The 25,399-nt window shown below is 65.3% G+C and overlaps 2 protein-coding genes across 17 annotated transcripts in view; one reads left to right on the forward strand and one right to left on the reverse strand.

The window, feature by feature from the left end:
- Positions 1–1,291: 1,291 nt before the first annotated feature.
- UCKL1 (uridine-cytidine kinase 1 like 1) lies at positions 1,292–13,335 on the forward strand (the record flags this gene model as incomplete). Of its 15 annotated transcripts, none has more annotated exons than XM_080813339.1 (15): positions 1,292–1,433; positions 7,270–7,460; positions 7,673–7,779; positions 7,872–8,042; positions 8,128–8,199; positions 9,166–9,355; positions 9,444–9,505; positions 11,284–11,303; positions 11,946–12,044; positions 12,114–12,207; positions 12,306–12,368; positions 12,462–12,584; positions 12,679–12,786; positions 12,858–13,014; positions 13,099–13,335. In XM_080813339.1, the coding sequence occupies 15 exons, from the start codon at positions 1,321–1,323 to the stop codon at positions 13,188–13,190; spliced, it is 1,662 nt and encodes a 553-aa protein (XP_080669465.1). In that variant the 3' UTR covers positions 13,191–13,335. The 15 variants fall into 15 exon arrangements, with proteins under 15 accessions (XP_080669465.1, XP_080669466.1, XP_080669468.1 ...); XM_080813340.1 differs by lacking the exon at positions 11,284–11,303 and adding an exon at positions 10,189–10,205 and having other exon boundaries at positions 1,302–1,433; XM_080813342.1 differs by lacking the exon at positions 11,284–11,303 and adding an exon at positions 10,189–10,205 and having other exon boundaries at positions 1,321–1,433; positions 7,273–7,460.
- Positions 13,336–20,370: 7,035 nt separating this feature from the next.
- DNAJC5 (DnaJ heat shock protein family (Hsp40) member C5) overlaps positions 20,371–25,399 on the reverse strand; it is a 38,943-nt gene continuing 33,914 nt past the window's right edge. For both annotated transcript variants that reach the window (XM_080812885.1, XM_080812884.1), the window contains 4 exons: positions 24,956–25,073; positions 23,996–24,209; positions 23,171–23,342; positions 20,371–22,754 (listed from right to left, as the gene is read on the reverse strand). In XM_080812885.1, coding sequence (XP_080669011.1) covers positions 22,651–22,754; positions 23,171–23,342; positions 23,996–24,209; positions 24,956–25,062 — 597 coding nt within the window. In that variant the 5' untranslated portion in view covers positions 25,063–25,073 and the 3' untranslated portion in view covers positions 20,371–22,650. The remainder of the gene's footprint in view (positions 22,755–23,170; positions 23,343–23,995; positions 24,210–24,955; positions 25,074–25,399) is intronic.

The raw sequence follows: 25,399 nt of genomic DNA on the forward strand, positions 1-25,399 counted from the left end.
TGTTTTTTTGCTAGGGGGTGAGTTTCCAGGTCACCCCCTGGGTCCACAGATGGTCCCTGGTTTGGGAACCCAGCTGTGACGCGTGGGAGGAGGTGGGGTCCTGGGTAACTTGATGTTTAGCACTTTAACCCCCTTCTTTGTCTGTAAAGTGGGTGTGGGGAGCTGCTGCCAAATGTGGCTGTTGGGTCGGATCCCTCTCCCTTCTTCCTTTTCCTGCTTCCCATGCTCTGGTGAGTGGCAGTGGTGAGCTGGTCGGCAGAGCCCCGGGGGGCTCAGCAGGATCTGCCCATCTCCCACTTTGGTGGGAATTCGGCCAGGTAACCACCTGGCCTTGATTGACACCTTCAGTGAGAGGGACTGGAGTGGCAGACACCCCCCCCCCCGGGCATGGTGGGCATGGAGCCTGCCCAAGACTGAAGCCCAGGGCACAATGCCAGGTCCCTTTCTGAAGATCTACCTCTGGCCCAGCCCACCCCCTCCCCACCCTGCCCTGAGAACAGGAAGGGGCCGACTCAAGGGGCTGACACTTAACACAGAAGCAGGGTGCACGTTTGTTTGCTTGTGCAAAGGCGGATGAGGGTGTATTCCTGGTGTGACCAGTGGCCCAGCCGTGGCCCCCCTCCTGTCCCTCTCGATCAGAAGGGAGAGAACGGGGGCACCCTGGCCCAAGGAGGGCAGGGCTGTCCCGGCGTGTCCAGGTCGGTGGGCCCCAGGTGTCTTGCCCTGGAGGCCTGGGGTTCAGGGGGCCTGGCCAGTGCTTCTGGCCCGGCAGCCACACATCCCTGTGTTTTGGGTTTCTTGGTTTGGGTTTTTTAATGCCAGTTCTCCGTACATAAGTGCATTTTGAAAGAGAGGTTCCAGCTATCACTTGTAACCATATATATACATATATATTCTATCTACAAAGTGTTTATTTGCAAGATGTTTTGACGGTGAGCTCGGGCCCTGCCCGCCTTGTGACCATCTGTCCCCGGTCCTCGTCCCCGCCTCCCCGGCCCCAAGTGGTGCGGGGGTGGGCCATCAACTGTATGTATTAAATATGACTGTATCAAATAAATGTTTATTGATTTTTTTCCAGAGGCTTTGTGCGGCTGAGTTTGTGGTCCGGCTCGGGGTGGGAATCCTTCCCCGCGGAGGACGCCCGCCCGGACTACGAGTCCCGACATGCACAGCCGTACGGCCTTGTGGGACTTGTAGTTTGCGGGGCGCGCCAGTCAGCGCGTGGCGCAAAGCCCTGAACTACGACTCCCGAAGGCCAGCGCGGCCGGCCCCAGAGCCCAGCCCCGCGGCCGGCAGCCTGCGGCGAGGCCTCCGCGCTCCATGGCGGCGCCCCCGGTCTCTGCCGACGCGCCCCGCTTGCCTCCGGCGCCCGCTGCGGCCGGAGACGGGCCCGACCGGCCGGCGGAGAGGAGCGAGACCGCGTGCGAGGACCGGTAGGCGCGGCGCGCCGAGCTCGGGCTGGGGGCCGCGCACGCCCCCTCGCGTCCGCCGCGGGCGGGGGAGGCGCCGGGAGCCGCCGTGGGGCCGTGGGGCGCTGGCCTGCGGGCAGGGGCGGCCGCGGCCGGCGGGGTCTGGGCGCGCGAGGGCGGCGGGCGCCCGCGGTGGGAGGCCCCCCCGGGGCCCGGCCGGGCGGTGACACCGAGCGTGCACCGCCGCGCCCGGGGGCCCGCGCCCGCGGCCGGGCCTGCGGAGAGCGCGGCTTCTCCGGAGGTCGCCTTCGGTGTCGGTCCCGAGGGGCGGGAGCGTGACCTGACGCTCCGAGGGGGACAGGCCCTGCCTCCGCTCTGCCCCACGCCAGAGCCCAGGGCTGGCGAATCCGGGGTGCCTTCGGCCTGCCCTCCCCCCCCGCCCCGTGGGGCCGCGCCTCGAGGCTCGGTGGAGGCTCTGCACGAGCCGGGAGTGGGAGGGCGGAGCGGGGCAGGAGCCGTCCGGCACCCCGTCGCCCCAGCCGGGGAGGGGCAAGAGGCCCGGAGGAAGCGGGCTCCTGCTCCGGGCCGGCGCGGCCTGGCCCAGCAGCAGGGGCGGCCCCCCAGCCTTGAGAGCTGGCTCCTCGCTTCTGGGTGGCAACTGGCCCGGGAGGAAGGCTCGGCAACAGGCGGGGGGGGGGGGCTGGGGGGGGGTCTGGGGAAGCTGTGGCTCCACCGCAGGCCTCCCACCGCCTGGGACTGGAGGGTCTCTCCGAGGCAGAAGTGCTGTGCGCCTGGACTCCTCCAGGATGGTCTGGGGGCCGGGGGGCCGCTGTGTCCGCAGGGAGAGGACCGAGGCGAGGGGCCGCTGCGCTGGCCGTTCTCCTCGAGGAGCCGCCCAGAGGAGGCGCACACCTTCCCAGCGAAGAGCGGCTAGATCGTGGCCCCGGGTGGCTGAGTCTCGCAGACCTGAGCGGCTCGGAGAGTCTGAGTTAGCCCGAGATCGGAGAGGGCAAGGCCGGAGGCGCTCTTGAGAGAAGCACTCCCCGAAGACACGGGCCGGTGGCCGCTGCCGTCGGGTCCCCGCCCCGTGTGCGGAGCCAGGTAGTGGGCACACGTGCCCCTCATGGTGCCCGGGGAGCCAGAGGTCGGAGGAAGGGAGCCAGGGCCCAGCAGCGGCACGTGTAGACTCTGGTGCGCTTCTCCAGAGGCCCCGAGGGGGTCTGTCCTGGCACTGCCTCTGGGCGTCACGGTTATTCCTCAATGCTGGTATCCTGAGCGCTGCCCCACAGGTCCCACACGCCCCCCGTGGGCCCCAGAGCTGGTCTGGTAGGCATCCAGGTGTATGTGCCCGTGCCCCCGACCATCGTTCCAGCTTCTCCGTGCACACGATGGCGCCTGCATCTGTGTGGTCCGTCCGCCTTGCCGTCGTGTTTTGTCTGTTTGCTCCTCTAGAGGGTCAGGGACCTCGGACACCTTAGCACTGGACATGCTGGTAGATAAGTGAGCGTTTTGGTGAGGACGGTGAGCCCCTCAGGCAGGCTCCTGGTGCGTCCAGGTGGAGATGGGTCTGAAGCTGTGGGAGTGGAGGGAGGCCGACTGGACCCATCCAGAACGCAGGACCAAGCCGTTTCTGCAGGCAGGTTTCCAGAGTGGTGGGGGAGGGGTCATGCAAGTCTCTGGAGCCTGTTTCAGCCCCTGTAGGGCTGTAGCCTCCCAGCCCCCCCCCAACCCAGTTTTTTGTTTTTTTTTTTAAGATTTTATTTGACAGACAGAGATCACAAGCAGGCAGAGGCAGGCAGAGAGAGAGGAGGAAGCAGGCCCCCCGCCAAGCAGAGAGCCCAATGCGGGGCTCGATCCCAGGGCCCTGAGATCATGAGCTGAGCTGAAGGCAGAGGCTTTAACCCGCTGAGCCCCCCAGGCGCCCCAGCCCCCCCAGTTTTTTATCTGTCCTGAGAAAGCCCTGATACCTCTGTGTCCCTGAGCTAGTCTGGGGTCCCTGGGGCTGGGGCCCAGTGGATCAGCACCTCCCTCCTCCCTCTGGCCTCATTTTTACTCATCCAGCAAACTTCCCTAAAGCCGGGCAGGGCGTCGGGCACCAGTGGCCAACTCTGCAGCCCTGCCCAGGACCGCTCCCGCCTCCGCAGTGGGGGCCGGCCCCTGCCCGTGTGTCTTGCGGGCAAAGATGGCCAGTTCTGTCCTGCTCCAGGTGTCTCTGGACGGGGAGGCAGACTCACCCTTCTTACCTGGGCGGCCGGGAGAGGCTGCTCCTGAGGGAGCTCCCAGGAGTGGCCCCTCTTCGGGTGTGTGAACCCCACATGGAATTTTCTCTTCCCTGAGCCTCCGTGTGTTAGCAGGAAAGCTGGAAAAGAGGCCAGGGGCTTAGGGATGCAGATCCCTTTACACACGGCAGTAAAGACTCTTTGGCTGAACCCATTCTACCTCCTGCTGCCAGGCTGGAGACTGGCTGTGTCTTGGGGCTGAGCGCTGAGCTCCACGTGGCCTTAGGGACGGGCTGGAGCCTACCCCTGGAGGGGAGGGGAGGGGCGGGCTGCTAGAGTTTCAGGTTTGTTTATGCCTCTAGAAGGCACCTTGGGGCCGAGGGTGTGACGGGTGTGACGCAGGGCTCAGCCTTGACGGTCAGCAAGGCTTGGCTGGAAAAGGGTTTCCCCGTTGCGCTGAGGGTGGTAGGAGGGGGTTGGTTCTACAGTCCCAAGCCGGCCTGGGGTCTGGAGATTATTTCCCCGGTGTTGTGGGGGAGGTGCACCGTGGTCCCCAGCAAGCCTGGGCCAGCAGGATACCCGCAGGCGCACAGGAGGGGCAGTTCACACCCAGGGCTGGCCTGAGCTCCGCCAGGGCCCCACAGCCGTGTTCTTTCCAGCAGGGTCAGTGCTATTAATACCAGGAGAGCTCACAGCCCCCAGCCGGGTGAGCCTCTTAATGCCTGTGGCCTCAGCGTCTGAGGCGGCGGTGGGTCCTTTTCCTTCCGCACGGGGCTCTTCCAGCCCGTCCCCTAGCTCCTTATCTGCTGTGCCGCCTGTCCACCCATGGGGGGGCAGTTCAGGTGGCCCCTGAGCTGTTCTGTGGGGCTACTGTGGGTCTGAGGGACACAGTGGAGGTGTTCCTGTACACACCTGGGATCACCCTGCTGTCTGCTGTCCCGTGACCCAGACATGAGCAGCCCCCCAGCTTACCCAGGCATCAGGATCTCGGGGTGCTGGGCCCTTGGAGCAGAAGGCAGGTGAGTGGCAGGTGTGTGGTCTCCCGTGGCTGTGGCGAGGCAAGCTGCCTCTGCTGTGTCTTGGCCGCTCGCAGCCCCGTGCGTCATGTGTCTAATCGACATCAGGAGACGAGCAGGCGGGATGGGTGCTCTGGAGGGCCCAGGCTGGGCTGGCCCCTAGCAGGGGCTCGTTTTGCTTGGGGCTGTCTGTTACAGGTGAGTCTCTGTCCGTTGTGGCTCGCAATCCTTTGGTTTGAAATTACCTTTTGTCACTGTAACCAGACGCACGTCGTCCATCTGTGGATTGGGAAAGGAGGTCTTGGGTGCGACATTCCCCTTCCAAGGTCGTGTCGCTGAGAAAATGGGAGTGAGGCTTGCTCTGAGGTCACAGCGAGGCTTCCTCCCTCATTCCCAGAGAGAGACGGGGCTTTGGAAAAGGCAAGGGAGCTGGGCTTGGCTGCATACCCAGCCTGATACCGTTCAGACCCATCACACGCCCCAGATGGGGCGGGTTTCTGGCAAAGCTCTCTCTGGCCTACTTTCCACTCTTCCTGGCGCATGGGCACTCTTCCCGGGGACAGTGTCTGCCCTGGGCTGTTGGCAGCAGGAGCCTCAGAAGTCGTCAGTGGTCGTGGCTGTCATTACCTCAGCAGGACAAGGAACACTCGCAAATAAGGATTCAGAGTTTCCTGTTGGAGAGGCCGGGCCACTGCCCTGGGGTGAGAAGCAGGGGGATGGGAGCAGGGCCCATGGTGCACGGCCAGCCGGCCTGGCTGAGAGGGACTTGTGAGCTGCTGAGCCCCTCCTCCTTTGCAAGCCAGGTTTTCCACATTAGAGTTTTCTCCCAGAAGGCACAGGGGAGGAGGGCGGAGGGGGGGGGGCGCTGGACTTCGTTTTCTGCCCCCCATCACCTCCAGGGCCACCGTGGAGCTCTCCTGCCGCCGCTGGGAGGACAGTGCCTTGGGGAGCCCCGAGGCCTGCAGGCCCTGTGTCGTTAGAGGAGTGTTTCCAGCGCCTGGAGACGCCCCTGCGCGTTCCCTCCTGCCCCCACCCCTGCCGTGTTCATCTCCGGCTTAGCTGAGCAGGAATGTGGGGGCACCCCTGGGGCAGCTCCATGCTGGGCAGAGTCCCCCCCCCCCACACTGTTGGGTGGCAGTGCCTGACTCCAGAGCTGCACAGGTGACCCCGAGCACACAGACTGGCTAATTACCTCTGTTGCTGTCCCGACAACACGGAGCCACGACAGCCGTGTGTCGTCAGTCCCCTGGGATGGTACCACGTGGCTCTGTCCCGTGATGCCTGGTGTCTCACCGCTAGGACTCGGCTGCGGTTGTCCTCCAGTCTCTCAAGTGCTACTGGTGTGACCTGCCCCACCTTCGGCTTTAGCAGATTCCTTCCACTGCCTCCTACCGCCAGACACATAGGCACACGGTCCTCCTCGCCCTTGGAAACCTCCGGCGCTCTGGGAGGGTTGTGCAGCGGGAACATCAGCGCTCCTGAGGTGGAGGTGCCCGGGCCGGTCCAGACGCCGGAAGGCACTCCCGTGGCCCTCGACTAGCTGGCATCGCCCTTGCGGGCGGGGTTCCTGGCACCCTGTGGCCTCGCACTGCTGGGTGTCGCAGTCTTGGTCTGTGCGTATAAGACGTTCAAGGCGACGGGATCCCAAATCCTCGTCCCCAGGACAGTCGTGTTGGTGTCTTTTTCCGTGTGTCCCATCCTGCTGGCGCACTCACACGAAGGTGTGTGCGGGGGAGCCCGCGAGCTCTGAGGCCTGCGGAGCGGGTCGGCGAGGAGACGCTTTGGCCAGCCCAGCCCCCTTGTGCCTTCTCTCCAGCTTGTTCGGGCCGCGCAGCCGTCCCCACAGCAGGCTTTCGTGACCAGGCCCCTCCGCACAGACTGAAGCCGGCATCTCGCAGATGCTCGCGCCCCCCTGGGCTGCTCAGCCAGACTGAGCCTCCCCAGAGCTGTCCCTGCTGGGACTGAGGCGTTGGGCCAGCAGTCACACGGTGCCCCTTGTGAACTGGCGGGGAAGTCAGCCTGTCACTGGGCACGAGGGGCACAGCGCAGGCAGGAGCAGGGCCTAGATGCTGCCGGTGCCTCCGCCAGGTGGGGTTTTCTGGTCGTGGCTCCTGGGGACTTGTGCCTTCTTGGTCTGCAGTGTGCGGGACCGCAGGAAGCAGGGGCCGCTCTGCGGGTCTCCCAGCCCAGGGTCTCTCCCCTGCACCCACGGCCTCCACCAGCCCGCTCGGCTCTCCTGTCCGCAGTCTGTCTGTCTGGGAGCCTCTCCCCGTGCGCCCCGCAGGGTGGCAGGGGTTGGGTCTTCCAGAGAGTGTTGTGGGAGGGAACACGGTCCTCACCGGGGTCCCGACTGGCCCTGCTGTGCCCCTCATCCTCTGAGGGGCCGGGCCCCGGGCGGCACTCGTTTCCCCTAATGCCATTTGCTGTCCCTCTGAACGTGTGTGGACATGACCACCCCAGGCCGGGAGCCCCGCGGATAGGCTGCAGGCGGCTTTCCTTCGCACCACCCCCCCAGTGGAGTCCGCCCCGCTTGGCGGTGCCCGGGTGCCTGCGTCGGGGATGGCCCCGGGGGGTGGCAGCGTGGCTGGCCCTGGGGCAGAGGCAGGCGTGTCCTCTCCTCTGCAGCAGTAGCGCGGACTCCTTGGACAGGCTCCTCCCGCCCGTGGGCAGCAGGCGCTCACCCCGGAAGCGTACCACCAGCCAGTGCAAGTCGGAGCCGCCCCTGCTGCGCACCAGCAAGCGCACCATCTACACAGCCGGCCGGCCGCCCTGGTACAACGAGCACGGCACACAGTCCAAGGAGGCCTTTGCCATTGGTGAGCAAGGCGGGGCCTGCACCGAGTGCCCGGGCGTGGTGCTGCTGACCTGAGCTGCCTCGGTCCGCTGGGCGCCGTCGTGGAGATCGGGGGAGGTGGGGGCGGTTGGGGATGCTGCAGGCAGAGTATAGGCGTGGGGGGGCACCCCTGGAGCCAGGCTGGGGGGCTGGCCCTGCTGCTCTTGCTCAGGGTCGCTCTGCCCCTTTCCGCAGGCCTGGGAGGTGGCAGCGCCTCCGGGAAGACCACCGTGGCCAGGATGATCATTGAGGCCCTAGATGTGCCCTGGGTGGTCTTGCTGTCCATGGACTCCTTCTACAAGGTGAGGAGCGTGCCTGTGAGTGGAGGCCCCGCCCCGGTCTTTGGCGCGGTGTGGAGAGGCGCACGGAGCCCCCCCAATCCCTCCTGCCGCAGGTGCTGACCACACAGCAGCAGGAACAGGCCGCCCACAACAACTTCAACTTCGACCATCCAGACGCCTTTGACTTTGACCTCATTGTGTCCACCCTCAAGAAGCTGAAACAGGGCAAGAGTGTCAAGGTGCCTGTCTACGACTTCACCACCCACAGCCGGAAGAAGGACTGGGTAGGCCTCATGGGCTCGGGCTGTGCGTGCCCGCCTGGGAGCACGGCAGGCACAGCGGACGACCGGCTGCTCGATCCCTTTGCAGAAAACGCTGTACGGTGCAAACGTTATCATCTTCGAGGGCATCATGGCCTTTGCTGACAAGGCGTTGCTGGAGGTGAGGACGGGGCTCAAGGCTCATGGTCTTGCTGGGAATGTCCGTCCCTGCTCAGCTCCCTGCTTCTCTGTGGTTCTCACCCTAAATTTGCCTCCTTCGAGCAGGCCAAGCCGCTTGCTCTGTCCCATCCCGGTGGTGCAGTCACTGTGTGTTGGGTGGGGAACAGCTGGTCGTTGGAGAGTGGGTCAAGGACGTTGGGTGGAGCAGACCCACCACTCCCACAGACAGAATGAAATGTCCTTGGTGGGGGAGGCGGCCTGAGGAGGGGCTCACTCTTAGCTGTGGGTGCAAAGCCCTGGGCCAGTGCCTCGACCTCTTCTCATGCTTACTCACCCTCTTGTGTGAGGTTCCTCTGCGGCTGTCGGGGGCCCATGCAGTTGCTGAGGTCAGAGTGACCTTGGCATAGTGGGTGCTGGTCCACATTGGCGTGCATGTGTGTGCTCTTGCCTGGGATGGAGGCGGCCTCCTGTGTCTGTGCCTTCGCACCCCTGAGAGGTATGCACAGCAGCATCCTTCTTGCCGGGCCCTGCTCTAGGTGGCTGCCTCCGCCACCCCCACTGAGAACCAGGAAGGAGGCCTGTGCTTTGGTCCTTGTTCCTTGTAGTTCTGAGGCCAGTAAGTTTGGGCTCAGGCTCAGGGAACCTTGTTGACTATCAAGCAACTCTCCAGGCCCAAGCGCTGTGGTGGGGGAGGTGGGGAGGGGACGAGTCCCTGTGCCCTGGCACGTGCAAGGGCATGTGGACAGCTGGTGCCCCACAGAAATGCTGCTGGCTCCATCCTGCTGTGCAGCCAGGGTCCGTCCAGTGCCCTCGACTGAAGCCCGGTGGACAGGAGCCCGCCCCCACCGAGTTCCCCACGCCCGTGCACACGGCCAGCCAGACCTGCAAGTTGCAAGCTGCCCCATGGGCCTGGCTTGGTCCCAGGTCGGTGCCACGCTCTGCTCAGCACCTCGCTGTCCCCGTCCAGCTCCTGGACATGAAGATCTTTGTGGACACAGACTCCGACATCCGTCTGGTACGGCGGCTGCGCCGGGATATCAGTGAGCGTGGCCGGGACATCGAGGGTGTCATCAAGCAGTACAACAAGTTTGTCAAACCTGCCTTTGACCAGTACATCCAGCCCACGATGCGTGTGGCCGACATCGTGGTGCCCTGGGGTGAGCCTGCACACCCGCCTGCCATTGGGAGTGTGGGCAGGAGGGGCCTTGGTCCCCGGCATGACCCTCCTTGCCCATCCTGTCCCAGGGAGCGGGAACACGGTGGCCATCGACTTGATCGTGCAGCACATGCACAGCCAGCTGGAGGAGGTGAGCCAGCCGGGCCAGGCCCTCAGGCCCCCGCAGCCCCCCAAGCCCCTCTCCCTGCTCCCCTACTCCCCTGCTACCGCTCTCACAGCCGTCTGCCCTCCAGCCCCTGTGTGTCCGTTGTACCCTGCCCTGTTCCGGCTTCCGGTGCCCCAGGCCTGCTCGCTCAGCCCCAGCCCTCTGCGTGGGCCAGAGACCGCGTGGGGTGCCTTCTGGGCCTCCTGGCCTGAGCTGGGCCTTGAGCGGAAGGGTGCGCTCCCGTCCCCCCCAAAGCTTCAGGGGACTTTGGGGTTTTAGTGCTGAGTTCCACATCCGGGGCACTCCAGGAAGGTTGCCCCAAGCTGAAGTTACATGCCCTGGGCTTGCCAAGGGTCCTGCCCCTCTGGGCAGGCTTCATAAGGGGGTGCTGGAGGCCTGAGGAGCGGGCCCCAGGAGCCCAGGCTCGTCATGCCCAGTCCAGAGGGTGCCCAGGCTACGGGCCTCAGGAGCGGGCACCCTCCGGTGGCGGGCGGCTACCCGGGACGGTCCCTGGGGACGGAGGCAGGTCCTTTCCCGGGTGGGTGGGCCTGGCGGGTCGAGGCGCACAGTGGTAACGGGCTGTGCTGTCCGGTGACTGAGGTGAGCCGCGCTGCCGCCACTGACACGCCACCCCCATTCCCTTGTGTCTCCCCGTGTTGCTGCCGCAGCGTGAGCTCAGTGTCAGGTAAGACTTCCCAAACCCGTCCGCACAGCCGGAGGCACTTCCAGCGTCCACAGGCAGCTCGGAATTTGGGGTGTCACCTGGGCAGGTGGGAGGGTCCTCTGGTGTCATGCCCATCCCTGGGGGCAGCCCTGCCCTAGGCAGGGAAAGGTTGGCTTGGTGGCCCCCACCCTGCTTTTGTCTGTCTTTGCTGGTAGCTGAGGAAACAAAGGCACAGAGAGGTTAAGGCACTTGCCCGGGATCACACAGTGCCCTGACCCCATGCTGGTCAGACCTCTCTGGAGGCCTGTCCCCCACATGGGGGGCCGGTTGCATGGGGTCTGCCGCCAGAGGGCACCACTGTCCCGAGCCGGCACTGCTGAGCCCCCCAGGTTAGTGCTCACAGGCATGTCCCTCAGCAGCCGGAGGGTCCTCTGCCTGACCTGAGGCTCCAGTTTGGATGGCCCCAGACGGTGAGGCCCCAGCCCCCGACCCCCTTATCACGCTGGCCCTGAGAGCCAGGGGGGCTCTGAATGCCCCGGAGAGAGCGGATGGAGCGCGCACCCCACGGAGTGCCCAGCACTAGTGACCTGCCTTTAGCCTGGGCTTTCTGTGGAATCGGGGAGCACCAGGAGAGCCCCGTTCATGCTCGGGAGCCCTGGGGCGGGTGCATTAGGAACGGCCCCTGGAGCGTGCTGCCCTCGCATGAGTCACCGCTGGGCTTTCATCCAGACTGGGGCACCTGCAGGGCTCGCCCTGCCAGGCCCCCTGGGCAGCCTTTGTCGTGAGCATCAAGTTTCCAGGGTGGCAAACTTGAAAAAAACGCCTAAACGCGGCGGGCTCTTTTCCACGGTCTGGCCAGCCCAGGAAGTGGGACTGGTGGGCGGGCAGTGGGGCCCGGCAGCGCGGTGTGGGCAAGGCCTCCCGGGTTTCCCTGTCACCCTGCCACCTGCGTCTTCTCGCTCCCAGGCCAGCCCGTGGCCCCGGGGACTCGCTCCCTTGCTAAACGGTCTTTTTCTCTTTGTTCTTCTCCTCCTCTTTGTAAACCCTTGGGTTTCCTGCCCTGTTCCCTCCCTGAACACACTCTTCACCTGGCGAGCAGAGGAAGCTACGCTGGGATATGTGAGGACAGAGTGCGCGCTGGTTGTGCTGCTGTGCTGTGTGCGCTGGGGGGCGGGGGGTGCTGCTCCCGCCCGGCCCCGCCCCTCCGCCCGGCCCCGCCCCCTCCGCCCCCTCCGCCCCCTCCGCCCCCTCCGCCCCCTCTGCCCCGGGCGTGTTGCCGCGGGGTCGACGGGGGCCGGATCCGCCCGCGTCTCCGGTGAAGGGGCCGTGCATCCCCTGGCGGGGAAGGGTCAGGACGAGGCTTGGCCCCGAAGCTCAGCTGTTCCCGAGACAAGTTCTGGGGTTGAGGACCAGTTGCCCATCCTGGGGGCTGAGGTTCCTTCGCGCTCCCGCTGCCCGGTCCCCTCCGGCTTTCTCCCAGCAAGCGCAGGAGGGGCTCTGGGCTGGAGGGGGGCGCTCACGGCACAGCCCCTCGCTTTCCCTGATGGTCAGCCGCTCTGCTCAGCCTTCGCCTGGCGGGGGTACTCGGGGTTGGGGCCCGCCCTCCAGAGCAGCCACAGGGAGGCCCTGGCGGCCCCCACCTGCACACCTCATCGCCCCCATCGCGTGCGCCCCGCCCCCACACACAGTGTCCGGGGCGGGAGGACGGGGCTCTGGGAGGAGACACCCCTTCTTGAGTCCCCAACCGCTTTGTGTTCCCAGGGCCGCGCTGGCCTCGGCGCACCAGTGCCACCCCCTGCCCCAGACGCTGAGTGTCCTCAAGAGCACGCCGCAGGTGCGGGGCATGCACACCATCATCAGGTGAGGGCCCCGTGCGAGGCGAGGGGGCCGCGGCGGCCCGCGCCCCCGCTTAACCCACGCGTTGCGCAGGGACAAGGAGACCAGCCGCGACGAATTCATCTTCTACTCCAAGCGGCTGATGCGGCTGCTCATTGAGCACGCGCTGTCCTTCCTGCCCTTCCAGGTGCGGCGCGCGGCGTGGGGCGGGGGTCCTGGGCGGGGGCGGGGAGGGGGAGGCGGCGGCTCCCCGCGCTCAGCAGCGCCCCCACGCCCTCTGCGCAGGACTGCGTCGTGCAGACCCCGCAGGGGCAGGACTACGCGGGCAAGTGCTACGCGGGGAAGCAGGTACCCGCTGGGGCGCAGCCCAGGGGCGCGGTGGGGCGGCCGGGGAGGTGGGCGGTCCGGCCAGCTCAGCTCCCCCGACGTGCGGGCCCCCAGATCACCGGCGTGTCCATCCTGCGTGCGGGCGAGACCATGGAGCCGGCGCTGCGGGCCGTGTGCAAGGACGTGCGCATAGGGACCATCCTCATCCAGACCAACCAACTCACCGGGGAGCCGGAGGTGCGGGGCGGGACTGGGGGGCCCGCGTAAGGACCGAGGGGCGCGGAAGGGGGCAGCCCCAGGTTTGGGCCGGCTCTGACTCGGCGCCCCACAGCTCCACTACCTGCGGCTGCCCAAGGACATCAGCGACGACCACGTGATCCTGACGGACTGCACCGTGTCCACGGGCGCGGCGGCCATGATGGCGGTGCGCGTGCTCCTGGTGAGTGGCCGCGGGGGCCGCGGGGTCGGGGGCAGCCCCGGGTCGGCACTGACCGGCCCCTTCGGGTGCAGGACCATGACGTTCCGGAGGACAAGATCTTCCTGCTGTCGCTGCTCATGGCAGAGATGGGTGTCCACTCGGTGGCCTACGCGTTCCCACGAGTGAGAATCATCACCACGGCGGTGGACAAGCGGGTCAACGACCTTTTCCGTATCATCCCTGGCATCGGTGAGGCTGCCCGGGGCTGAGCAGTGGTGCCCGACGGCCTGCTGGGCCTGAGTCCCCACCACAAGGGCCTCCTCCTTTCCCCAGGTAACTTCGGTGACCGCTACTTTGGGACGGACGCGGCGCCGGATGGCAGCGATGAGGAGGAAGTGGCCTCCGCGAGCCAGCTGCCCGCCTGAGCCTTCCTGCCCTGCCGCCCCCCCCCCCGGGTTCTTCCTGCCTCAGGGCCTGCGTGCAGAGATGTCCTAACTTACTTTAATTAACAAGGATGTTACCGCTGTCACTTACTCTATACATTTTATAAAATAAAGTTTGGGAAAACGAAGCCGTGCCTGGTTAGCTGGGGGCCCTCGGGTGCTGTCCTGCCTGAGACCTGGGCTCGCAGAGTAGCCCCAGCGCCCAGGCTGCAGGGCCACCGCGGGGAGGGAGGGAGTTGAGGAGCCTGCTCGGAACCTCTCCTTACCCCGCGTAGAACTTGTGTTCCTGCTCCTGCACTGGGCTTTCCCTACAGTCTGGACTCAGTGTCAGTATTTAGGGGGGTAGAGCTGGGGCCCGCAGCTCCTGGTTCTGCTAGATGGGCCCCTTGGTGGCCCCCTGGCCTGGACCTAGGGCTCTGGGTCTCAAGAGGCGGCCTCTGCAGCCACCCACCACCCCCGCCCCCACCGCGAGTTTGCACGGTGCTGGAGCCCAGCGGAAATCAGTGTGTGGGCGGCTGTAGGAGGGAGTGACACGTTGGTCCCTGCTGCTGGCAAGAGCCTCACTTGCAGGGGAGACGGCCACACAGTGTCCGTGGGCCAGCCGTACTGTTCAGGGCCAGAAACCCACCTCCAGCCCAGCCTTCATCGCTTCTGCAGCTCCCCCCAAACAGCCCGTCTGTGGCAGATTTGCCCCGGGGTGGGGGGTTTGTGCATGGTGCAGACCTCCGGGCTGCTGGGAGTGGGCAGTCCAGCCTCCCTACCCCTCCGTCGTCCAGACCTGGGTCTTGCCTCTTTCTCGCCCTTCTGGTCTCCTTGCACCCCCCCCCACACCCCAACAAAGGCCATGTCATGGAAAAGCTTGTGGGGGCGGGGACAGGAAGTCACTGGGTGGGGGCCAGGCCAAGGACAGGCAGACACAGGCAGGAGGCTTGTCCAAGGGGTGGCCAGACACCGGGGGCAGAGAATCCACACAGGGCCCAGAGGTCAGCAGGAGCTTCTCCTGCCGGAGCTGGTGAGTGGACCCCTCCCCCACGTCTCAGAATCCCTCTGTCCTGCGGCTGTGGGCTGGGAGCCCGGCCCGACTGGCTTAGGAGGGGTGCTGGGACCCTGAGGCTGGGGAGATGGCTTCCTGTCAAGCCAGGTCTTGCAGATAAGGAACAGTTACTGAGGAGCGGGGGGGGGTGTGTGTGTGTGTGTGTGTGTGTGTGTGTGTGTGTGTCTGGATCATGCCTTGGGGACCTCCCCAGAGTCCAGCCAGGGGCCGACCAGTTCCCCAAGAACAACCCAAACCCACAGATGCACATGCATGAACGAGCACCAGGCACAGGTCTCACGTGCTGTGGCACAGAGGCCCTGACCCAACTCAGCCACCGCCTCTGGGGGAGGACAACACGGGGGGCCAGGGCAGAATGGGGAGGCGGGAGGCGGGAGGCTAGGCCACGGGCTAGGGGACCTGTTGAGCCCATTTCCTGCTAGGCCGCTGCGGCGGTGGCAGAAGCGGGTCACTCTCCAAACAGCGCTGGGAGAGGGTCTGCCAGATGCCGACGGAAGGAGGGGGCAATTCCTCCGGCCCCTGGGAGCCTCCTAGTCCCAGAGACAGGCCCAGAAGCAAGATCCAAGACTCCCCCAGGGACACCCACCACAGCTCACTGGACACATCAAGGGACTGCAGCGTGGGGAGAAGGCTTAGGCGTGGCCCTCCAGGGGTGGACGAGCCCATCCCTGGGGAACTCTGCCTACTCGCTGGGGGTTGGGGGAGGGGTGGGGCGGGCACCTGGGGGAGCAGTTGAGGGGAGCTGGGAAGACAGAGCTACAACCTGGACATAGCCTCAGAGCCTGGTAGGGGAAGAGGTGGGTGGGGTGCAGACCTGGAGCCCACCCTAGACGCTGGTCCAGAAGCTCCCTCAACACACCGGCCTGCTGAGGGCCTTTCCTGCCGTCCCTGGGTAGTGCCTCCAGGACTGGCCAGCCTGAGAATGGTGTCTCCAGGGTCAATCTCAGGTTCGTCAGTCCATGAGGTGCTACCCCTTCCCCAGCAGCGGCCGCCCCAAGGCGGAAAGGGAAGCTTGGGGTGCGCCCCTGCCAGGGGATGGGGGCCCCAGACCCAGCGCCGGGGACATACGGTTATCATGCCAGGTGGGGCAGGCCATGCAGGCTGTCAGTAGGGGCTGGGGGCTGGCATGGCCAGGGGAAGGACTCCACCCCTCCTGGGGCCTCAGTGGGCCGCCTGGAGTCGGGACACATGCTGGAAGATGCCAGAGTTCCTAGGCCCCAAGTGCTCCAGCGTGGACCCGGAGCAGAGGGCCAGAGGGCAGGAGGCTGGGTACTTTGAGGCTCAGCACAGAGGGGCTGGAGGTTTGGTCTGAGCAGATTCTGAGGTGCGAAGGGGCAGGGTGGGGGGTGAGCGGGGTGGACTGGGGCTGAGCTTGGGTTAGAAGGGCAGGAACCGGGTAATTCGCGCATGGAGGCGCTTGGGGACCCACTCTCCGACCGCCACAGGCTAGGGCCAGAGGAAGGGCTGGGGGGGAGCTGCACCGACCTCCAGCGACGCATCAGGGGTCGCTTGCGGGCCGGTGGGCCTGGCTCCTGTCCTCAGGCTCCTCTGGTCACCACCCCACTCCAGCGGGGGCCCAAGAACCGCCCGGGCTGGCGCCGGCCCCGCCCCTCCCGGATGTCCCCGCCCCCCACCGCGTCCCCGACCCGACCGGACCCCGACCCCGACCCCGACCCGGCCCGGCCCGGCCGAGCACCTTCATCCTGGACCGAGAGGGGCCCGCGTGGGAGAGAGCGCGCAGGGGTGGAGGGGGCCACAGCCTCGGAGACCCCCGGAGTTGTACGGAGGGCGGGGGAACCGGGGCGCAGAGCAGGGTCTGAGTGGCCGCAGCGGGTCCCTCTGAAGCAGGGGAGAGCCCGGTGTCCGCGGCTTGGAGGGTCCTTCCCGCCGGAGCCTTCCCCTCCGGCTCGGGCCGGGGACCCCTCCAGACCCGGAGGGCCACCCCCCGTGTCCTGCCCGCGCTGGTCTCGGGTGCCCGGGGCCCCCCCGGGGCTGCGCGTGGGTCTCCCGCGGGGTGGCTGCCGTGGCCAGGTTGAGCCCCGGGTCCCCAGACCCCTGCCCCCGCCGCGCCCTGCGAGCCCCCTCTAGCTCGTGTCCTAAGTGATTTCAAATGGTGACGGGGTGGGGGGGGCGCGCGCTGGGCAACCCCCCCGCCCCGCCTCTCCTGGAGGCCACGCCCCCCGCGCCCCAACACCTGCCCCGCGAGGCTCCCAGGTCGCGCTCCTCACGGGCGGTGGGGAGAGGGAGGGGCCGCGCACCTAGACCCCCGTCGGCACATGGCGACCACGACCTCCGCCAGGAGCCCAGAGTTCCGAGACTGGCCGTGGGGCAGAGGACTTTGGGAATCTCCGGGAGCTGCCGCTGGGCCGCACCCCCACCCCGCCACTGGCCCACAGTCCCCTAGGTCAGGGGTACAAGACGTTGCGGCCCTGGGTCCGGGGGAGGAGCGAGGTCCCGCCGCCCCCCACCCGGAATGGCCGGCACGAGGGCTTGGCGACCGCAGTGTCGCTGCGAGAACCCACCGGGAACGCGCGCGGAGAGGCGAGGAGGGCAGAGGGGCCTCCCCGCCGCGGACAGCGCAGCCACCGCGGGCAGCCTGCGGCGCGCCCCGGGCTAGCCCGGCTCTGGTCGGCGGCGAAGAACTGAACGCCCGTGTCGTCCACGAGCACCTGCCCTGTCCCTCGGACGCCGCCGCCCCGGGGCCGCGGAAACGAGCGGAACCGGACCTCGGTGGCGGCGCCTGGACAAACCCCCGCCCTGAATGAGAGCTGCCACCCGCCCAGCACCCCGAGGCACCTTCAGGCCGGACATCAATAAAATCAGGAACGAAACAGGATCTGCAGCCGCGCACACTGGCAGGCTGGTGGCGGCCGCAGGAGGGGGCGCGCGGGGCGGGGGCGGGGGCGGGCGGCAGGTCTACACCGCCCGCCTCTCTCTCCTTCATGGAGATTCTGAGTCACAACTACTCCGTGTGTCCCGGATGAAGGGTTCCTTTCAAGGTGCTTCTTACATCATTCTTAGTGCTTTTATGCTACTTTATTGTTTTCGAACTATTTTTGCCTTGCCCTGAGTTCAGTCAAGGGAACAGAAGACCCAGCACCCTGACCTCAGAGGGTCCCAGGTATAAGAGGGTGGGGAAGGTGACACCTGTGGCCTGGGCCTTGTGGTCACACCCACAGAACCTCCTGGGTGTGGGTGGCCTCTCCCACCTAAGGCCAGGGTCCCTGGGCAGGAGTCTCAGGTGAGGCCCTGCCCACCGACAGGACCCCACCCGCCCCGATGTGTGCAGAACCCCCAGGGACACACCTGCCCGGAGGCGAGACGGCACTGCCTACAAGTCTGCCACTAGACATTTACCTCCTGGAAGAGAAGACAGAGGCACAGAAGTGGTGTCGGTGGGGCCGGACACGCGAGGCTGCGACCCACCCAGAGCCCCCGGCCAGGCCCTGCTCCACACTCTCAGAAGCCCCCGGGAGTCGTGACCACCCTCCATCTGGCCCACCCGCCCCACTGCCGGCATGGACGTGACCCAGGTGGACACGGCAGCCGTGTCCAGGCATGAGGACGCGAGTGCACCCCACACTGATTCCCTGGGTGGAGGAGGCAGTGGGACGACCCCAGGAAGCCCCCTTCCGAAGGGCCAGGCGCAGAGGTGGACACAGCTCGGCACGGAGCACAGGCCCAGGTGTGAGGGGCGTGGCCGTCACCCTTCGTCCACCTTGTGGCTACCAGGCGAGGACAGGGCCGGCTGTGTAGCCCCCGAGGGCTCAGGCCCAGGCTGCTCCGGGCTCCTGCAGCCCAGCGGCCTGCTTTCGGGACGGGAGGATGGAGGGTGAAGCCCGGCTGTGTGGGCAGCGGGGACAGTCCCGGGCTGCGGTGGTGGGAGGAGTTACCAACAGTCAGCCAGGTGCAGAGGAGGGGAGAGCGGAAGCGAGGACGTGTCCCGGGAGGGCTGCGAACCCAGTCCGAGCCACCCGGGCTTCCAGGACCCTTTCCTCACTCCACTGGGGGTGCTCGGACAGCACCTGAAAACAGAACCCAGGAGGGCCTTTGTCCGCACCTGGGCCGCGAATGCGGGAGTGAGTCCCCTGCGCCTCTGTGCACGACTCCCCTGGAAAAGGGCTCTGCGGGGTCACTGAATGAGACACATGCCTGGTTTGCAGTGAAAACATTTATTTTACAACAGTTATCATTATCTTAAGGTCAACATTCAGACATACAAGATGGAGATCACCATGGAACCATCCTAAGCCTCCAGCCGGGCCCTTGGGGCACACATGGGGGTTGGGGTCAGACGTACACCCACCTAGCGCTGTGGGATTCCAGCAACAGGACGAAACCAGAAACCAGCGCACGGACAGCTGCTTGCCATGCACTGCATTGAGTATTTTCAAACAATGTGTATGTGTGTGTGTGTGTGTGTGTATATATATATATATATATATATATATTTATTTATTTCAGTGTAAACTGCCTCCCCTCACTTAGCTTGAAACATTGTCCCATTTTCTACGGAAACAAAATCTACCAAAAGGTACTGCCTGCACCTGAGCCCAGCCCCTTCCTCAAGGACGGCATCGTGTGGCCCCTCCTCCTTCCCGGTGGCCCCCTCCCAAGCCAGACCTGCAATGGGGCAGAGTCCCCTTTGGAATGCCCTTTGTCCCTGACTGTTATCTGAGGCTCAGAAAATTGGTTTTAATGTTTCAAGGGTGGGAAAGGCTTCCAACCACCAGATGTCACAAAAGGACACTCACCTGGAGGTCAAGTGAGGAGACAGGTGGGCCCCCAGGGACGGGCTCGGCCCTGCGACAGTCGCCCCCGCAGGAGCCCCAGCACCCTCCCGCCGGAGAAGGTGCCGCTGGCAGGATGAGGCCGCCACAGTGCGTGCAAACCCCAGGTACACACCAGGGCCGGTGTTCGCCTCGGCGCACCCAGCAAAGGAGTGAGCCACCAAGACCCTGTTCAAGACCCGACTCCCAGGAAACCCAGGCCGTCTGGGGCCGGACCACCGGACAGCAGCAGTCACACCCGCGGCGGGGTATATACCTATACACGTATGTACACACACAGAGATTCGCCCGCTGCCCACACCCACAGCACACACTGCCAGCCGTGCGTGGAAGGACAGTAAAATTGGAGCTTTTGCCAATGCCACAGGACGGTTCACAACCAAAGGAACAACAACAGGCAGGCCAGTCCTGTGTCACACGGGCTCACAGAGCAGCGTGTCGAGGAAGGAAGGACAGCAGCCGCGCTCTCCACACTCACACCTGCCCCTCGGGAGGCCCCCCGAGCTCGGCCTGCGGGCAGGCGCCCACCCCACCTGCAGGCTGTCCCATCCCGAGGGCCCGCTGCCGGGAGGCCACGCGTCTCCCCAGCTGCCAGCCGCACCAGCAGGCACTCCTCCAGCACGAGCCCGCCCGCCGGGCCCAGCTGCGGTCAGAACGCACGGCGGCCGCCCCGACGCGGCCACGGCGGGCGGCCGACGGCGTGGAAGGGCCGCCCGCTCCAAGCCCCACGCACGGCAGCCGCGGCTACCCCCGCAGCGCTGACCGGGGAACCGCGAAGCCTCGCACACACTGAGCGGGAACATCTAAAGCAGTTTGAGAGCAGAAGAAAGCCAAAGGGAAGACGAGAGAAGACCAGCCACATCGCCGAGCAGACCGGGAACGCACACGCCAGCAGCTGCCAGCAGCCACCCCGCAGGGCCCCCCTACGCTTCCCACCAGCCGCCGGCCGCTCTGGGGGCCTCCTGGGTCGAGCCCCGCACTTTGTGACACGGGACGGGCTTCAGCCTGCCCCGGCCCGGCACTTCCTGGCCACACGTGGCCCGGGCTCCGGGCAGCCCTAGAGCGAGGACTCGGGCTCTCGCGGCCCTGCGGTGGGCAGAAGGGCGCCCCTCCAGACCTGGGAAATACAGGGACCACTCCAGGAAAAGGGAAACGTGACCGGGGCGGCTGGCGAGTCCAGCCGACTTCGACTTCGGAAGCGGCTCCGCGTCAGAATCACCAGGTGGAAATGCCTTCGGGGCCAGGCGGGGAGAGATCGAGGTCCCCATCTGGACCCTGGGTCCCCGGGCCTTGGGCAATCATTACCACCACCACCTTTAGGATTGGTATCATCACTGTCATGATTTATTTAGTTTTTACAAATTCTACAGGAGCCCGGGTTCGACAACCTTCCAGACCTGCTCCCCCCCTGAACCCAGGTCCCCAGAGGAGCTTCCCGTCTGTCGCGTGGAAGCCGCCCGTCGAGGACCCGCTCGGACCCGTGTGGTGGGCCTGGAGGTTTCCCGACCACGCAGCTGCAGGGACCCCCGCAGTGGGGAGGCTTCCTACCTCAAGTCCCAGCTTTGAACTTGGTTCTTGGCCATTCCAGTGAAAAACAGGTCAGAAAGTTATTTTCAGAAACATCACAAAGCTGCGTTCTTGTTGCTGGATCGGGACCGGCACAGAAGATGGACGTGTGGTCTCAACCTCCTCCCTTGTCCAGGGAGGGTCAGTGAATTTATCCTTTCATGATGTCTGAGTTTAGCATCATTTAAGATCATAGTGCAAATTTTCTCTCTCACTGAATGTCTTCATGATTATTTTAATGAACAAAAGCCAAAACAACAACAGAAAACAAACAAACAAAGGACCACAAACCTGCCCAAGGACCTGGGCAGTGGCCACAACTGCAACAGCTACAACCCGGCCACAGCCCGCCTCCCCTCAGCACTGCACTCGAGCCTGTCCCCGTTCTGCACGGACGCCGCCCTCCCGTCACAGCCCGTTCCGGGCCGATAAGAACCTGCGCTCGGCACAGCTGTGGGTGGGCAGACAAGGGCCAAGGCCCGGCAGGTGAGCGGGGTGCGGGCCGGTGGTGGTGGAAACCGTGGGCATGGGAACACGCTCTGGCGCGCCTGAGCCGACACGGTCCTCCTCGTTCTTCACCTACTGGACACGCAGGAGACACGCACCAGCAGCCATTTGGTTCCTTCTGTGGAAACCGCTTGGGTCTCCGGTGACCAGTGCAGGCCCAGCAGGGAGCCACACGACATCCAGGGCTGCTGGGGGCGCGCGGTCCACTGTGACCTCTGGGCCAGCACGGGCCCATCAAAACCCGTTTCCTCATCCCCTGCAGCAGAGGCACCACCCACAAGTTCTGGGTCAAAGACAAGAGGGACTGACTTCCCACAGTTCACAGAAGGCGCTGCTCGAGACAATGGTGAGTGGGGGCTCCACGGTCAGGCTGCCGGCTCACAAGCCAAGGGCACCAGGCTGTGCCTGTGGTCCAGCTGGTCCTTCCTCCGGGAAGCCGGCATCTCTAGCTCTGCCTGAACCATCGACGGTGACTGAAGGGAACAGGTGAAGGAGTGGGGCGGGAGCTCTGGGAAGCACAGAGAAGAGGGCTGTGCTCCCCACGTGTGCTTCCCAGGCCTATCCAGCTGCGCTCCACCAGCAACCCGGACGGTCAGCCCCTCTGACAATAGCACACTGGCCGCTGCTACCATCTGTGGTTCTTAGAGGCCCAGGAAGGACCACCAGAAGGCCAGGCGGGCCTGAAGGAATGTGGAGGCCGAAGGGGAGAGGAGGCGGAGGAATGTGGCCCCATCAGTCCAGCTCGTGGCTTGGGAGAGGGTGGGAGCGTAGTAGAAGCGCCTCGCCTGGTGAGGGAGTGTGCCCCGAGGACCACGTGACGTGGAAACCGAGGCAGTGCCCAGGTAGAAAACAGAGTCCTGTGGTCACCAGAGCCTCCCACACTTTCCACAACAAGCATACCCATGGGAAAGACCCTGCCGCAAGGCCAAGCAACCAAGGCAAACAGACCCGCACAAACCAACACCACGGAAACGCTGATGGAACCGGGCAAAGTGGGAGGACGTGCCAGCTCCTTCCCGGTACGGCGTCCAGAGGCTCTGCCTGCGTCCATACCGCTGCCAAGCACAGGGTGCGGATTGGACCTCCCAGCTCCCGTCAGGCAGCACCCGCCTCCGGCCCCCACCGACACCAGGGAAAGGAGCCGCCCCTCCTGCCCCAGCCTGCCTGGCGGGGACCCAGCACGCGGCCGTGGTCGGTGCAGCGAATCGTAAGCCCCGAGGAAGATCCACGGTCTGGTTAACACGGTCACGCCGCAGCACGTCCACAGCACAGACATGGAACAGAACCCACACATGCTATTAGAAAAGGAGGAAACAGAAGAAGGAGGAGACCGTAGCTAAACTGCTTTAAATACTGCATGCGACGCACTTCACGTGGTGGGGGCGACGGGCGGGCGGGCACAGAGGTGGGCAGGGCCCCGGCGGGCCGGCGGCTGCGCGCTCCCCATCTCTGTGACTACGGTCCGTGACTCTAGGGGTGAAGTGGCCGAGTGCCGGGCTAGCCTCTACCGCGGCCACTCCCGGGCCTAGTTGAAGCCGTCGGTGTGGTAGCTGGGGTGGGAGTCGGCCGTGAGCTGGGTGGTCTCCGTGGCCGACGCGGGCTGTACGACGACAGGCGTGTCTGTGGCCTCTGCAAAGCAAGCACACGCATGCTCATCGGCGCGGGCGGCCGCGACGGCGCGCGTGGCCCCGACACCGTCCGTGCTCCACGGCCTGGCCGCTCCGCCGGGGGGCAGGGGCCGGGGGGGGGGCGGAGGGGAGAGGCTGTCTGCGGGCCTCCCCCCAGCTCGGCCTGCCTCCGTCGCCTCGGTCCCTCCCCCGCTACTCGGTCCCCGCGGAGCTGCAGCGCCTCGGGCCGCGGGTGGGGACGGCCCCCTGCGTCCGCCGTTACCTCAAGTGTCCACGTTCACACCTCAACAGTCCCAGCCGCCACCACAAACACTCCCGCACAGTCAGAGCCCTCCTGTTCGACAAGACAGGGCGGCAGGGTTCAGGGCCCGCCCCGCCCGGCCCGCGCCCGCTCGGCGGCCCGCGGCCGGCACTCACCCCGCTCGTCCGACTGCAGCTGCGCCTCCAGGTCCTCGGGGGACACGTAGAAGTCGGCGTCCTCGCCCGCGGGCGCCCGGGGCTTGCAGCGCCCGCAGCAGCAGTTGAAGCAGCAGCACAGGCAGCAGCAGCAGTAGCAGCAGGTGAGCGCCCCGCACACCACGAAGAGCAGCTGCGCGGGCGGAGCACAGGGGCGCTGGCTGCGGGGGGGGGGCCTCCGGGAGCGCCTCCCCCCAGCCCCACGCGGCTCCCCGGGGTGGGGGGGTGGGGGGGCCGCCGCGGAGGCCTCTGTCCTGCCAGAGCCGGGGCGGGAAGACAGTGACAGAGCCCACTGGCCCCGAGGAAAGGATCTACGAAGACGGGCAAGAGGGCAGCCGCGGGCCACACGTGCTTGCCGCAGGAGGACACGGGTAAGTGTCCAAAAATAGAACAGAGAAATGGTATGTCCGCAGTGTCTCAAGTCACAGAGATTTCCGACAAGCCTTCCCCCGCACTGACAAGAGCATCTGCCCACGACGGGACGGAAAAGGTCCCTTCCGATCTCTGTGTAAGAACGGACGGTGACTCGGGAGGGCCGAGGGACACGGCCGGCTCCTGCGGGGTCTGCTCGGGCTCCTGAGCCGGCCACGCGCCGCCAGCGGCCGAGACCAGGCCCCGCGCCGACCCGTGGTGACGGAAAAGGGCGCCAGACGCCGGGAGACCAAGGCTCAGGAGCACAGAGCACTCGGACCAAACACCCTGGCTCTGTAAGACCCCGATCCCTACCGGGCAGGAGACTCTCCCGGGGCACCCGGAGCGCGGCACGGGGCCGCCTGCTCCCCTCACCTTGGCCCACCAACTGGAGAGCACGAAGTAGGTGTTCACGTTCTCCTCCCCAAACTGCTCGGCCACGTAGAGCCCCAGCGAGCCGTACTTGTCGTAGATGTTTCTTTTTGTAGCGTCCGTCAGGATGGCGTGGGCGTTGTTGATCTCCTTAAACTTGTCTGCAGCCTCTGGGTTATCGGGGTTCTTGTCGGGGTGATATTTCAAGGCAAGTTTCCTGCAAACAAAACCATTTCTTGTCCCTTATTTCACACTCGTCCGTGAGAGGGAGGGCCCAGTGCAGGAAACATTTCTCCAGTACGTGTCACCTCCCAACTCTCCACGGAGTTCCAGAAGTTCACGGTCTGAAGAAAGCTCTGCAGCTGCCTCGGGGCAAACCTCCTGGCTCTGCCACAGAGCGGGGAGTCCCGGGGTGAGGGCTACCCCGCAGCGGCTCGGCCGGCAGCCCACCCCTCTTGCACAGCTCGGAGGCAGACCCCACTGCTGACCTCTAGTGTCCTCACAGGCTAACTGCGCATTTGGCCAAATCATGGTGCCGGGGAAGGGGTGCACCAAAGGCCTATTTTCTCCTGTGTGTGAGAAGTACACAATGGGAAAGACACACAGGAGGGTCGCTGGAAGGGTAGGGATCACAGAGGATGTGTGTCCCTGCAGCTGACTCCACAAAGCCGCAGGTTAGCTGCCTCCAAAGGCTACGGGAGGGGCTGCCGGAAGGAGCAGGCTCAGACCCGCCTCCCAGGGCGACTGGCCGCTCCAGAGCACACAGTGTGTGTCATCTACAAAGTGTTACTTTTCTGTTGCCACAAAAATACCGCTATGAGAATTTTAAGCTACAAGGGGCACATGACGCACACAAAGACGGAGCTACGGGTCCCAGTCACCTGCGGGCCAGGCGGGGGGAGACACGCGCAGTGGTTCCTGGTAAACGCAGATCGAACCACACAAGGCACAAGACCCTCTTACCGATAGGACTTTTTAATGTCATCTGAGGTCGCATTCTTGTCCAGCCCCAGAACATGGTACAATGACTCCCCAGAGGTAGAGAGTGAGCGCTGTCTCTGGTCGGCCATGGTAGGCTACTCTGTAAGAAAACCACAAAGAAAACATCAAAAAGTATCGATAAAGCGTCCAACCGCAGAGCTGAAGGCCTCTACTCCAGACGACTGTTTGAAGCAAGCAATCACAACACCGCTGGCTGGGGGCCATGCGGGTCACAGACACAACACATCCGACTACAACGTGAAGGGCTGTGGGGAGTGGTCCCAAGTGGAGACCAGAGGCTACGTTTGCGAGTGCACCTGTGGGGGGCTAGAGGACTACCACACTGAGCAGACTGTAAAAAACTGGGTTCACTGTAATCTCCAGAGCAACCTCGAAATTAAAAAAATCCAAAGTGGGGGGGCGCCT

Source organism: Martes martes (genome assembly GCF_963455335.1).
Source record: "Martes martes genome assembly, chromosome: 9".
Classification (NCBI taxonomy): Eukaryota; Metazoa; Chordata; class Mammalia; order Carnivora; family Mustelidae; genus Martes; species Martes martes.